Consider the following 12,604-nt stretch of genomic DNA (forward strand, 5'->3'; position numbering starts at 1 on the left):
ATTATTATCAATCCATCCTGCTCATATTATCAACCTGTCCTGGTCATATAATCAACCCATCCTGGTCATATTATCAACCCATCCTGGTCATATAATCAACCCATCCTGGTCATATAATCAACCCATCCTGGTCATATTGTTATCAACCCATCCTGGTCATATTATTATTAACCCATCCTGGTCACATTATCAACCCATCCTGGTCACATTATCAACCCATATTATCAACCCATCCTGGTCATATTATTATTAACCCATCCTGGTCACATTATCAACCCATCCTGGTCACATTATCAACCCATATTATCAACCAATCCTGGTCATATTATTATCAACCCATCCTGGTCATGTTATTATCAACCCATCCTGGTCATATTATCAACCCATCCTGGTCATATTATCAACCCACCCTGGTCATATTGTTATCAACCCATCCTGGTCATATTAACAACCCATCCTGGTCCTGTTATCAACCCATCCTGGTAACATTATTATCAACCCATCCTGGTCATATAATCAACCCATCCAGGCCATATAATAAACCCATCCTGGTCATATTATTATCAACCCATCCTGGTCATATTATTATCAACCCATCCTGGTCATATTATTATCAAACCGTCCTGGTCATATTATTATCAACCCGTCCTGGTCATATTATTATCAACCCGTCCTGGTCATATTATTATCAACCCGTCCTGGTCATATTATTATCAACCCGTCCTGGTCATATTATTATCAACCCGTCCTGGTCATATTATTATCAACCCATACTGGTCATATTATCATCAACCCATACTGGTCATATTATCATCAACCCATCCTGGTCATATTATCATCAACCCATCCTGGTCATATTATCATCAACCCATCCTGGTCATATTATCATCAACCCATCCTGGTCATATTATCATCAACCCATCCTGGTCATATTATCAACCCATCCTGGTCATATTATCAACCCATCCTGGTCATATTATTATCAACCCATCCTGGTCGTATTGGGAGTACTGGAGTTGGGCTTTTGGGGGTAATTGAGGACTAGAGTTGGACTGTGCATTCATATCTCTCTCGCTCTTTATCTCTCTCTCTTTCTTTCTCTCATGGTCCCTCTTACAAACCCTCTCTCTCCCAGGCCACACCGTCCGAACTGAGGCCTTCGTCTTGGTCTCGTAGAAGCATGCCTTCCCCAGGTAAGGACTTGTCTTTGGTCCAGTGAGACCGCCTATAAAAACACTCCCATTTCATTTGCCAAATGGTAGGATTATAATTCCCATCCTCTCCATACCAGCTCTCTATCACCTAGCCTAGATCAGCCTACAGTCTATCACCTAGTCGAGATCAGCCTACAGTCTAACACTGTGAGGGCAGCTATTATCTCTCTCTCTCCCCTCTCTCTCTCTTTCTCTCCTCTCTCTCTATCCACTCTCTTTCTCTCCCCTCTCTTTGTCTTTCTAATTGCCAGTAGTTGTATGTTTCAGAGGGAGGTGATGAGAGGAATTACACTGACTCTGTGTGTACACCTAAACTACTTATTCTCTCAGATCTGACAGAAGAAAGCTTCCGTGCATCTCAGAAGAGGTCTTCAGCCCAGAAGACCAAGAGTTCAGGAAGCAGGAGAGATGGACCATCAGGTAGACAGTCGTCCTTAGAGTCAGCCAGGACACAGTCATCCTTAGTCAGTCGTGCAGGACACACTCATCCTTAGTCAGCCAGGACACAGTCATCCTTAGTCAGCCAGGACACAGTCGTCCTTAGTCAGTCAGGACACAGTCGTCCTTAGAGACGGTCAGGACACACAGTATTATTATATAACTGTGTTGTCTGGACCTCACAGTATTATATATCTGTGTTGTCTGGACCTCACAGTATTATTATATATCTGTGTTGTCTGGACCTCACAGTATTATATAACTGTGTTGTCTGGACCTCACAGTATTATATAACTGTGTTGTCAGGACCTCACAGTATTATTATATATCTGTATTTGTCTGGACCTCACAGTATTATATATCCGTAGTTGTCTGGACCTCACAGTATTATATATCTGTGTTGTCTGGACCTCACAGTATTATTATATATCTGTGTTGTCTGGACCTCACAGTATTATTATATATCTGTGTTGTCTGGACCTCACAGTATTTATGTTCTCATCAACTCTATTTCTTTCCTTTTCCTCTTTGCTTGCTGTCTCTGTCTGTGTGTCTGTCTGTGTGTCTCTGTCTGTGTCTCTGTCTGTGTGTCTCTGTCTGTGTGTCTCTGTCTGTGTGTCTCTGTCTGTGTGTCTCTGTGTGTGTGTCTCTGTCTGTGTGTCTCTGTCTGTGTTTCTTTGTCTGTGTGTCTCTGTCTGTGTGTCATTGTGTGTCTGTCTGTGTTTCTCTGTCTGTGTGTGTTGTGTCTTGCTGTGCTGTGCCATACACCTTGCCACACTCAGAGGCCAGCAGTGCCTACAGAGAGGTTCTGGACATGCAGAAGGAGATGGTTCGGTCTTTAACAGAGCAGAACCAGGCCCTGGGGGCAGACAGGAGGGTGCTGGAGCAGAGGTGTACTGAACAGAGCCTGCAACTGCAGAGGAGCCACCAGAGGGTCCAGAGTCTGGAGCGGGAACTCAGCAAGGTCCCTGTCCCTACAGCAGGTGGGGTGGATACTGGGGGGTGAGGGGGAAGAGGGGAGAGGACCTAAGGTAGGGGTGGAAGGGGGGGACAAGAAGAGAAAAACCCTGGGGTGTCTCTGTCGTGAGAGACGGGGGCTGTCGTGAGAGTCTCAGGAGAGACTGGGGGCCGTGAGAGACGGGGGGCTGTGAGAGACAGGAGAGACTGGGGGCCGTGAGAGACAGGAGAGACTGGGGGCTGTGAGAGACAGGAGAGGCTGGGGGCCGTGAGAGACAGGAGAGACTGGGGGCCGTGAGAGACAGGAGAGACTGGGGGCCGTGAGACACAGGAAAGACTGGTGGTCTCTGTCGTGAGAGACAGGAGAGACTGGGGGCCGTGAGAGACAGGAGAGACTGGGGGCCGTGAGAGACAGGAGAGACTGGGGGCCGTGAGAGACAGGAGAGACTGGGGGCCGTGAGAGACAGGAGAGACTGGGGGCCGTGAGAGACAGGAGAGACTGGGGGCTGTGAGAGACAGGAGAGACTGGGGGCCGTGAGAGACAGGAGAGACTGTCTGGGGGCCGTGAGAGACAGGAGAGACTGGGGGCCGTGAGAGACAGGAGAGACTGGGGGCCGTGAGAGACAGGAGAGACTGGGGGCCTGTCTGTGAGAGACAGGAGAGACTGGGGGCCGTGAGAGACAGGAGAGACTGGGGGCCGTGAGAGACAGGAGAGACTGGGGGCCGTGAGAGACAGGAGAGACTGGGGGCCAGCAGTGTGAGAGACAGGAGAGACTGGGGGCCGTGAGAGACAGGAGAGACTGGGGGCCGTGAGAGACTGGGGGCCGTGAGAGACTGGGGGCCGTGAGAGACAGGAGAGACTGGGGCCGTGAGAGACGGGAGAGGGGGCCGTGAGAGACAGGAGAGACTGGGGGCCGTGAGAGACGGAGAGAGGGGCCGTGAGAGACGGGAGAGACTGGGGGCCGTGAGAGACAGGAGGGGGGTCGTGAGAGACAGGAGGCCGTGAGAGACAGGAGAGACTGGGGGCCGTGAGAGACGGGGGTCGTGAGAGACAGGAAAGACTGGGGGGGGGTCGTGAGAGACAGGAGAGACTGGGGGCCGTGAGAGACGGGGGGTCGTGAGAGAGAGGGGGGGTCGTGAGAGACAGGAGAGACTGGGGGCCGTGAGAGACGGGGGGGGTCGTGAGAGACAGGAGAGACTGGGGGCCGTGAGAGACAGGAGAGACTGGGGGCCGTGAGAGACAGGAGAGACTGGGGGCCGTGAGAGAGAGACAGGGGGGTCGTGAGAGAGAGGGGGTCGTGAGAGACGGGGGCCGTGAGAGACGTGGGGCCGTGAGAGACTGGGGGCCGTGAGAGACAGGAGAGACTGGGGGCCGTGAGAGACAGGAGAGACTGGGGGCCGTGAGAGACAGGAGAGACTGGGGGCCGTGAGAGACAGGAGAGACTGGGGGCCGTGAGAGACAGGAGAGGGGGGTCGTGAGAGACGGGGGCCGTGAGAGACGTGGGGCCGTGAGAGACGTGGGGCCGTGAGAGACGTGGGGCCGTGAGAGACTGGAGAGACTGGGGGCCGTGAGAGACTGGGGGCCGTGAGAGACAGTAGGGGAGAGACTGGGGCCGTGAGAGGGAGGAGGGGAGAGACTGGGGGGGCTGTGTGAGACTGGGGGTTGTGAGAGACTGGGGTCCGTGAGAGACTGGGATCCGTGAGAGACTGGGGTCCGTGAGAGACTGGGGTCCATGAGAGACTGGGGTCCGTGAGAGACTGGGGTCCGTGAGAGACGGGAGAGACTGTGGGGGAGGAGGGGAGAGACTGGGGGAGGAGGTGAGAGACTGGGGGCTGTGAGAGACTGGGGCCCGTGACAGACTGGGGGCTGTGAGAGACAGGAGGGGAGGAGAGACAGGAGGGAAGGAGGTGAGAGACTGGGGCCGTGAGAGACTGGAGGGGAGGAGGGGAGAAACTGGGGGCCGTGAGAGACTGGGGGCCGTGAGAGACAGGAGGGGAGGAGAGACTGGGGCCGTGAGAGACTGGAGGGGAGGAGGGGAGAAACTGGGGGCCGTGAGAGACTGGGGGCCGTGAGAGACTTGGGGGCCGTGAGAGACTGGAGGGCCATGAGAGACTGGGGGCTGTGAGAGACTGGGGGCCGTGAGAGACTGGGGGCTGTGAGAGATGGGAGAGACTGGGGGGGGGAGGAGGCTGGGGGCCGTGAGAGGCTGGGGGCCGTGAGAGGCTGGGGGCCGTGAGAGATGGGGCTGTGAGAGACTGGGGGCTGTGAGAGACTGGGGGCTGTGAGAGACGGGGGGCTGTGAGAGACGGGATAGACTCGTGTTCTGCATTGTACTTCCTGTGTGGACCAGACACTGACTGTAGCTCCCCCTGTAGGTGAACAGGCAGAGCTGCTGAGTCTGAGGCAGCAAGCCCAGGAGGTGGTAGACGAGAACGACAGCCTGAAGATGACCGTCCATCGCCTCAATGTGGAGCTCAGCCGCTACCAGACACGCTTCAGACCCCTGGGCAAAGAAGAGGTAACTATAACTACTATAACTATAACTACCCTAACTATACCTACTATAACTATCCTAACTATACCTACCCTAACTATAACTATACCTACCCTAACTATAACTACCCTAACTATAACTACCCTAACTATAACTACCCTAACTATACCTACCATAACTATAACTATAACTACCCTAACTATACCTACCATAACTATAACTATACCTACCCTAACTATAACTATACCTACCCTAACTATACCTACCCTAACTATACCTACCCTAACTATACCAACCCTAACTATAACTATAACTACCCTAACTATAACTACCCTAACTATACCTACCCTAACTATAACTATACCTACCCTAACTATAACTACCCTAACTATAACTGTACCTACCCTAACTATAACTACCCTAACTATAACTATACCTACCCTAACAAACCTACCCTAACTATAACTACCCTAACTATACCTACCCTAACAATACCTACCCTAACTATAACTATACCTACCCCAACTATAACTACCCTAACTATAACTATACCTACCCTAACTATAACTACCCTAACTATAACTACCCAAACTATAACTACAACTACCCTAACTATAACTACCATAACTATAACTATAACTACCATAACTATAACTACCAGACAGTCCTGGGCAAAGAAGAGGTAACTATAACTACCCTAACTATAACTACCCTAACTATAATGTGGTTCTGGATGTATAGATGTACTGTAGTTACTGTAGTAATGTGGTTCTGGATGTATTGATGTACTGTAGTAATGTGGTTCTGGATGTATAGATGTACTGTAGTTACTGTAGTAATGTGGTTCTGGATGTATTGATGTACTGTAGTAATGTGGTTCTGGATGTATAGATGTACTGTAGTAATGTGGTTCTGGATGTATTGATGTACTGTAGTTACTGTACTAATGTGGTTCTGGATGTATTGATGTACTGTAGTAATGTGGTTCTGGATGTAATGATGTACTGTAGTTACTGTAGTAATGTGGTTCTGGATGTATTGATGTACTGTAGTAATGTGGTTCTGGATGTATTGATGTACTGTAGTAATGTGGTTCTGGATGTATTGATGTACTGTAGTTACTGTAGTAATGTGGTTCTGGATGTATTGATGTACTGTAGTAATGTGGTTCTGGATGTAATGATGTACTGTAGTTACTGTAGTAATGTGGTTCTGGATGTATTGATGTACTGTAGTAATGTGGTTCTGGATGTATAGATGTACTGTAGTTACTGTAGTAATGTGGTTCTGGATGTATTGATGTACTGTAGTTACTGTAGTAATGTGGTTCTGGATGTATAGATGTACTGTAGTAATGTGGTTCTGGATGTATTGATGTACTGTAGTAATGTGGTTCTGGATGTATAGATGTACTGTAGTTACTGTAGTAATGTGGTTCTGGACGTACTGTAGTTACTGTAGTAATGTGGTTCTGGATGTATTGATGTACTGTAGTAATGTGGTTCTGGATGTATTGATGTACTGTAGTAATGTGGTTCTGGATGTATTGATGTACTGTAGTTACTGTAGTAATGTGGTTCTGGATGTATAGATTTACTGTAGTAATGTGGTTCTGGATGTATTGATGTACTGTAGTTACTGTAGTAATGTGGTTCTGGATGTATAGATGTAATGTGGTTCTGGATGTATTGATGTACTGTAGTAATGTGGTTCTGGATGTATAGATGTATTGTAGTTACTGTAGTAATGTGGTTCTGGATGTATTGATGTACTGTAGTTACCGTAGTAATGTGGTTCTGGATGTATTGATGTGCTGTAGTTATTGTAGTAATGTGATTCTGGATGTATTGATGTACTGTAGTAATGTGGTTCTGGATGTATTGATGTACTGTAGTAATGTGGTTCTGGATGTATTGATGTACTGTAGTAATGTGGTTCTGGATGTATTGATGTACTGTAGTAATGTGGTTCTGGATGTATAGATGTACTGTAGTTACTGTAGTAATGTGGTTCTGGATGTATTGATGTACTGTAGTAATGTGGTTCTGGATGTATAGATGTACTGTAGTTACTGTAGTAATGTGGTTCTGGATGTATTGATGTACTGTAGTTACCGTAGTAATGTGGTTCTGGATGTATTGATGTGCTGTAGTTATTGTAGTAATGTGGTTCTGGATGTATTGATGTACTGTAGTAATGTGGTTCTGGATGTATTGATGTACTGTAGTAATGTGGTTCTGGATGTATTGATGTACTGTAGTAATGTGGTTCTGGATGTATTGATGTACTGTAGTAATGTGGTTCTGGATGTATTGATGTACTGTAGTAATGTGGTTCTGGATGTATTGATGTACTGTAGTTACTGTAGTAATGTGGTTCTGGATGTATAGTTATGATGTACTGTAGTAATGTGGTTCTGGATGTATTGATGTGTAATGTGGTTCTGGATGTATTGATGTACTGTAATGTGGTTCTGGATGTAATGATGTACTGTAGTAATGTGGTTCTGGATGTAATGATGTACTGTAGTAATGTGGTTCTGGATGTATTGATGTACTGCAGTAATGTGGTTCTGGATGTATTGATGTACTGTAGTAATGTGGTTCTGGATGTATTGATGTACTGTAGTAATGTTTTCTCTCCATGTCTTTCAGAGCTCCAGGACCCATGGCTTGCCACTTAAAGGATCTGCTCCTCCCTGGCTGGTCAGTCACTCAGACATTCTCATGGATTCCTCCTCTAGAAACAGTGGCATTGTCTTCTGCTATGTATACCAGTGAATTATGAGCCCGATCCTTAGCAACCCTCAGGGATCCTTAGCAACCCTCAGGGATCCTTAGCTACCCCTGGCGATCCTTAGCTACCCCTGGCGATCCTTAGCTATCCCTGGCGATCCTTAGCTATCCCTGGTGATCCTTAGGGCTTCGACACACCAATAGCGTTTGCTGGCCGAGAGTACTTAGCACCTCTGAACATAATTTGCGAACTGATTGCTATCCTTAGCAATCCTTAAAGCCCAGTTCAGAGACCACAGACGACATGAGACGAGAATAGATAAAACTAGCTAGTTTTAGAATGTTGTGTTGTACGACAGCTGACGAAAGACGGGGCATTCGGATCAAGGAGACAAGATGTGCAGTTGAGACCATTTCCGCGATAACGGTTCCTCGTTACGTCGACGTGATGAAACAAAGTTGCTACTTGTTATAGCAAGTTACTGTAACAAACGAGTATCATGAAATACGTGTAACAGTGTAGACTTTATGACTTGTCAGATGAATTTCAGCAAGCTAGGCTAGCTATCTGCAGCAGAATAGGTAGGTAGATGTCTGTTTGGTTAGCTAGCTAGCTGCTTGGCTGTGTGCAGAACATTAGTTCACTGGCTTCTGATTGTCTAAATGGATCCGTCTCGTCTCAAGACTTTAGATAAAGGTATGTGACCTGTTGAATGTCGGAAACTCCAGCCGACGACATGAGACGTTTTAAAACCGGACCGTTCAGATCAAGCAAACTTTGTTCTAAAACTCCTTCAGACCGTCGCGTTGTCTCATCTTACGTATCGGAACTGGGCTTTAAGTTTAGCGGTAGATTTATGGATTCCTTTTTCTGCATGTTGAACAAGTGGATTACTCAAAATCGATGGCGCCAACTAAACAGACTTTTGGGATATAAAGAACGATTTTATCTAACAAAAGAACACTACATGTTGTAGCTGGGACCCTTTGGATGACAAACCAGAGGAAGATTTCCAAAACTAAGTTAATATTTAAATCGCCTTTTGTGAATTTATGAAACCTGTGCCGGTGGAAAAATATTTTGATGTGGGGCGCCGTCCTCAAACAATCTCATGGCATGGTTTCTCTGTAAAGCGTATTGTAAATCGGACAGTGCATTTAGATTAACAAGAATATAATATTTTAAGTCTCGCACTTTTCGCCCTGAATGTGGATCTAGCATTTGTCTGCCGATCATTTCAGAGCGCTGTATTTTAGGGACCGCTCACTGTAGACAACTGACTGCCAACATTTTTCACGCGACTCTACATGTATAATAGGTGCGCTCTTGGTTCGAAAATTACGTTCAAAGGTGCTGAGTACTTTCGGCCAGAAAACACTATTGGTATGTCTGAGCCCTTAGCGATCCTTAGCGTTCCTTAGTGTTCCTTAGCAATCCTCAGCAATTCTAATATCCTAAACTGTTGTTTGTTCTTCACTGATGTCAGAACTGTCACATTAGCAAAGCCAGGGACTCTCTTCTCCTCTCTCCTCTTCTCCCCTCTCCTCTCCTCCCCTTTTATCCTCTCTCCTCTCCTCCCCTCTTCTCCTCTCTCCTCCCCTCTTCTTCCTTCTCTCTCTTCTCCCCTGATATCTGATGTACTCACTACAGTGGGTGTTCTCTCTGTCTCTCTCCTCCCCTGATATCTGATGTACTCACTACAGTAGGTGTTCTCTCTGTCTCTCTCCTCTCTCCTCCCCTGATATCTGATGTACTCAGTACAGTGGGTGTTCTCTCTCTCCTTCCCTGATATCTGATGTACTCACTACAGTGGGTGTTCTCTCTGTCTCTCTCCTCCCGTGATATCTGATGTACTCACTATAGTGGGTGTTCTCTCTGTCTCTCTCCTCCCCTGATATCTGATGTACTCAGTACAGTGGGTGTTCTCTCTGTCTCTCTCCTCTGATATCTGATGTACTCAGTACAGTGGGTGTTCTCTCTGTCTCTCTCCTCCCCTGATATCTGATGTACTCAGAGTGGGTGTTCTCTCTGTCTCTCTCCTACTGATATCTGATGTACTCAGTACAGTGGGTGTTCTCTCCTGTGATGTACTCACTCCTCTCCTCCCTGATATCTGATGTACTCAGTACAGTGGGTGTTCTCTCTGTCTCTCTCCTCCCTGATATCTGATGTACTCAGTACAGTGGGTGTTCTCTCTGTCTCTCTCCTCCCTGATATCTGATGTACTCACTACAGTGGGTGTTCTCTCTGTCTCTCTCCTCCCTGATATCTGATGTACTCAGTACAGTGGGTGTTCTCTCTGTCTCTCTCCTCCCCTGATATCTGATGTACTCAGTACAGTGGGTGTTCTCTCTGTCTCTCTCCTCCCTGATATCTGATGTACTCAGTACAGTGGGTGTTCTCTCTGTCTCTCTCCTCCCCTGATATCTGATGTACTCAGTACAGTGGGTGTTCTCTCTGTCTCTCTCCTCCCTGATATCTGATGTACTCAGTACAGTGGGTGATATCTGATGTACTCAGTTCTCTCTGTCTCTCTCCTCCCCTGATATCTGATGTACTCAGTACAGTGGGTGTTCTCTCTGTCTCTCTCCTCCCGTGATATCTGATGTACTCAGTACAGTGGGTGTTCTCTCTGTCTCTCTCCTCCCTGATATCTGATGTACTCAGTACAGTGGGTGTTCTCTCTGTCTACTCCCCTGATATCTGATGTACTCAGTACAGTGGGTGTTCTCTCTGTCTCTCTCCTCCCTGATATCTGATGTACTCAGTACAGTGGGTGTTCTCTCTGTCTCTCTCCTCCCCTGATATCTGATGTACTCAGTACAGTGGGTGTTCTCTCTGTCTCTCTCCTCCCTGATATCTGATGTCTCTACAGTGGGTGTTTCTCTCTCTCTCCTCCCTGATATCTGATGTACTCAGTACAGTGGGTGTTCTCTCTGTCTCTCTCCTCCCGTGATATCTGATGTATCTCAGTACAGTGGGTGTTCTCTCTGTCTCTCTCCTCCCCTGATATCTGATGTACTCAGTACAGTGGGTGTTCTCTCTGTCTCTCTCCTCCCTGATATCTGATGTACTCAGTACAGTGGGTGTTCTCTCTGTCTCTCTCCTCCCCTGATATCTGATGTACTCAGTACAGTGGGTGTTCTCTCTGTCTCTCTCCTCCCTGATATCTGATGTACTCAGTACAGTGGGTGTTCTCTCTGTCTCTCTCCTCCCCTGATATCTGATGTACTCAGTACAGTGGGTGTTCTCTCTGTCTCTCTCCTCCCCTGATATCTGATGTACTCAGTACAGTGGGTGTTCTCTCTGTCTCTCTCCTCCCTGATATCTGATGTACTCACTACAGTGGGTGTTCTCTGTCTCTCTCTCCCTGATATCTCTCAGTACAGTGGGTGTTCTCTCTCTCCTCCCCTGATATCTGATGTACTCACTACAGTGGGTGTTCTCTCTGTCTCTCTCCTCCCTGATATCTGATGTACTCAGTGGGTGTTCTCTCTCTCCTCCCCTGATATCTGATGTACTCAGTACAGTGGGTGTTCTCTCTGTCTCTCTCCTCCCTGATATCTGATGTACTCAGTACAGTGGGTGTTCTCTCTGTCTCTCTCCTCCCTGATATCTGATGTACTCAGTACAGTGGGTGTTCTCTCTGTCTCTCTCTCTCTCCTCCCCTGATATCTGATGTACTCAGTACAGTGGGTGTTCTCTCTGTCTCTCTCCTCCCCTGATATCTGATGTACTCAGTACAGTGGGTGTCCTCTCTGTCTCTCTCCTCCCCTGATATCTGATGTACTCACTATAGTGGGTGTTCTCTCTGTCTCTCTCCTCCCCTGATATCTGATGTACTCAGTACAGTGGGTGTTCTCTCTGTCTCTCTCCTCCCCTGATATCTGATGTACTCAGTACAGTGGGTGTTCTCTCTGTCTCTCTCCTCCCCTGATATCTGATGTACTCAGTACAGTGGGTGTTCTCTCTCTCCTCCCCTGATATCTGATGTACTCACTACAGTGGGTGTTCTCTCTGTTTCTCATGTCTATATATCTATTTCATGTTCCCTGGTGTCTTTAGTAATTAGCTTTGCGTTGTTGATTTCTGAAATTGTTTGAGTCCTCCCGGACACAGATTGATATCTGATGTAGTTTCAGTACAGTGGGTGTGTCCTGGAAACCAGCGCTGGGTGTCTAAACTCTAACGTCTGTTTTCATCCTTTCTGTCTTCCAGCTGGACATGAAGTATTCATCTCCATGGTTGTTGTCTTCTGAAGACCGGCTCACTGATATCTGATGTAGGCCTCGGAGGTCACTGTGTCACCCTGTTATTCTCTTGTTTAATATCTTTATGGTGTTCTCTCTGTCTCTCTCCTCCCTGATATCTGATGTACTCACTACAGTGGGTGTTCTCTCTGTCTCTCTCCTTCCCTGATATCTGATGTACTCAGTACAGTGGGTGTTCTCTCTCTCCTCCCCTGATATCTGTGTACTCACTACAGTGGGTGTTCTCTCTGTCTCTCTCCTCCCTGATATCTGATGTACTCAGTACAGTGGGTGTTCTCTCTCTCCTTCCCTGATATCTGATGTACTCAGTACAGTGGGTGTTCTCTCTGTCTCTCTCCTCCCGTGATATCTGATGTACTCACTATAGTGGGTGTTCTCTCTGTCTCTCTCCTCCCCTGATATCTGATGTACTCAGTACAGTGGGTGTCCTCTCTCTCTCCTCTCTCCTCCCCTGATATCTGATGTACTCAGTACAGTGGGTGTTCTCTCTGTC

At 47.4% G+C, this 12,604-nt stretch overlaps 1 protein-coding gene across 1 annotated transcript; it reads left to right on the forward strand.

Annotated features, from left to right (window-relative positions):
* The first annotated feature begins 1,139 nt into the window (after positions 1-1,139).
* LOC112232062 (centrosomal protein of 89 kDa) lies at positions 1,140-12,121 on the forward strand. The gene is made up of 6 exons (XM_042317279.1): positions 1,140-1,193; positions 1,545-1,634; positions 2,435-2,635; positions 4,986-5,128; positions 7,759-7,809; positions 12,059-12,121. The coding sequence occupies exons 1-6, from the start codon at positions 1,181-1,183 to the stop codon at positions 12,119-12,121; spliced, it is 561 nt and encodes a 186-aa protein (XP_042173213.1). The 5' UTR covers positions 1,140-1,180.
* The last annotated feature ends 483 nt before the right edge of the window (positions 12,122-12,604 follow it).

This window comes from Oncorhynchus tshawytscha, unplaced genomic scaffold (assembly GCF_018296145.1).
Source record: "Oncorhynchus tshawytscha isolate Ot180627B unplaced genomic scaffold, Otsh_v2.0 Un_contig_2312_pilon_pilon, whole genome shotgun sequence".
Classification (NCBI taxonomy): domain Eukaryota; kingdom Metazoa; phylum Chordata; class Actinopteri; order Salmoniformes; family Salmonidae; genus Oncorhynchus; species Oncorhynchus tshawytscha.

Excerpts from the sequence above, each read along its gene's own strand:
- LOC112232062 (XM_042317279.1), top strand. Across the intron at positions 5,129-7,758 it reads GACCCCTGGGCAAAGAAGAG|AGCTCCAGGACCCATGGCTT; the intron begins GTAACTATAACT and ends CATGTCTTTCAG. Across the intron at positions 7,810-12,058 it reads GATCTGCTCCTCCCTGGCTG|CTGGACATGAAGTATTCATC; the intron begins GTCAGTCACTCA and ends TCTGTCTTCCAG.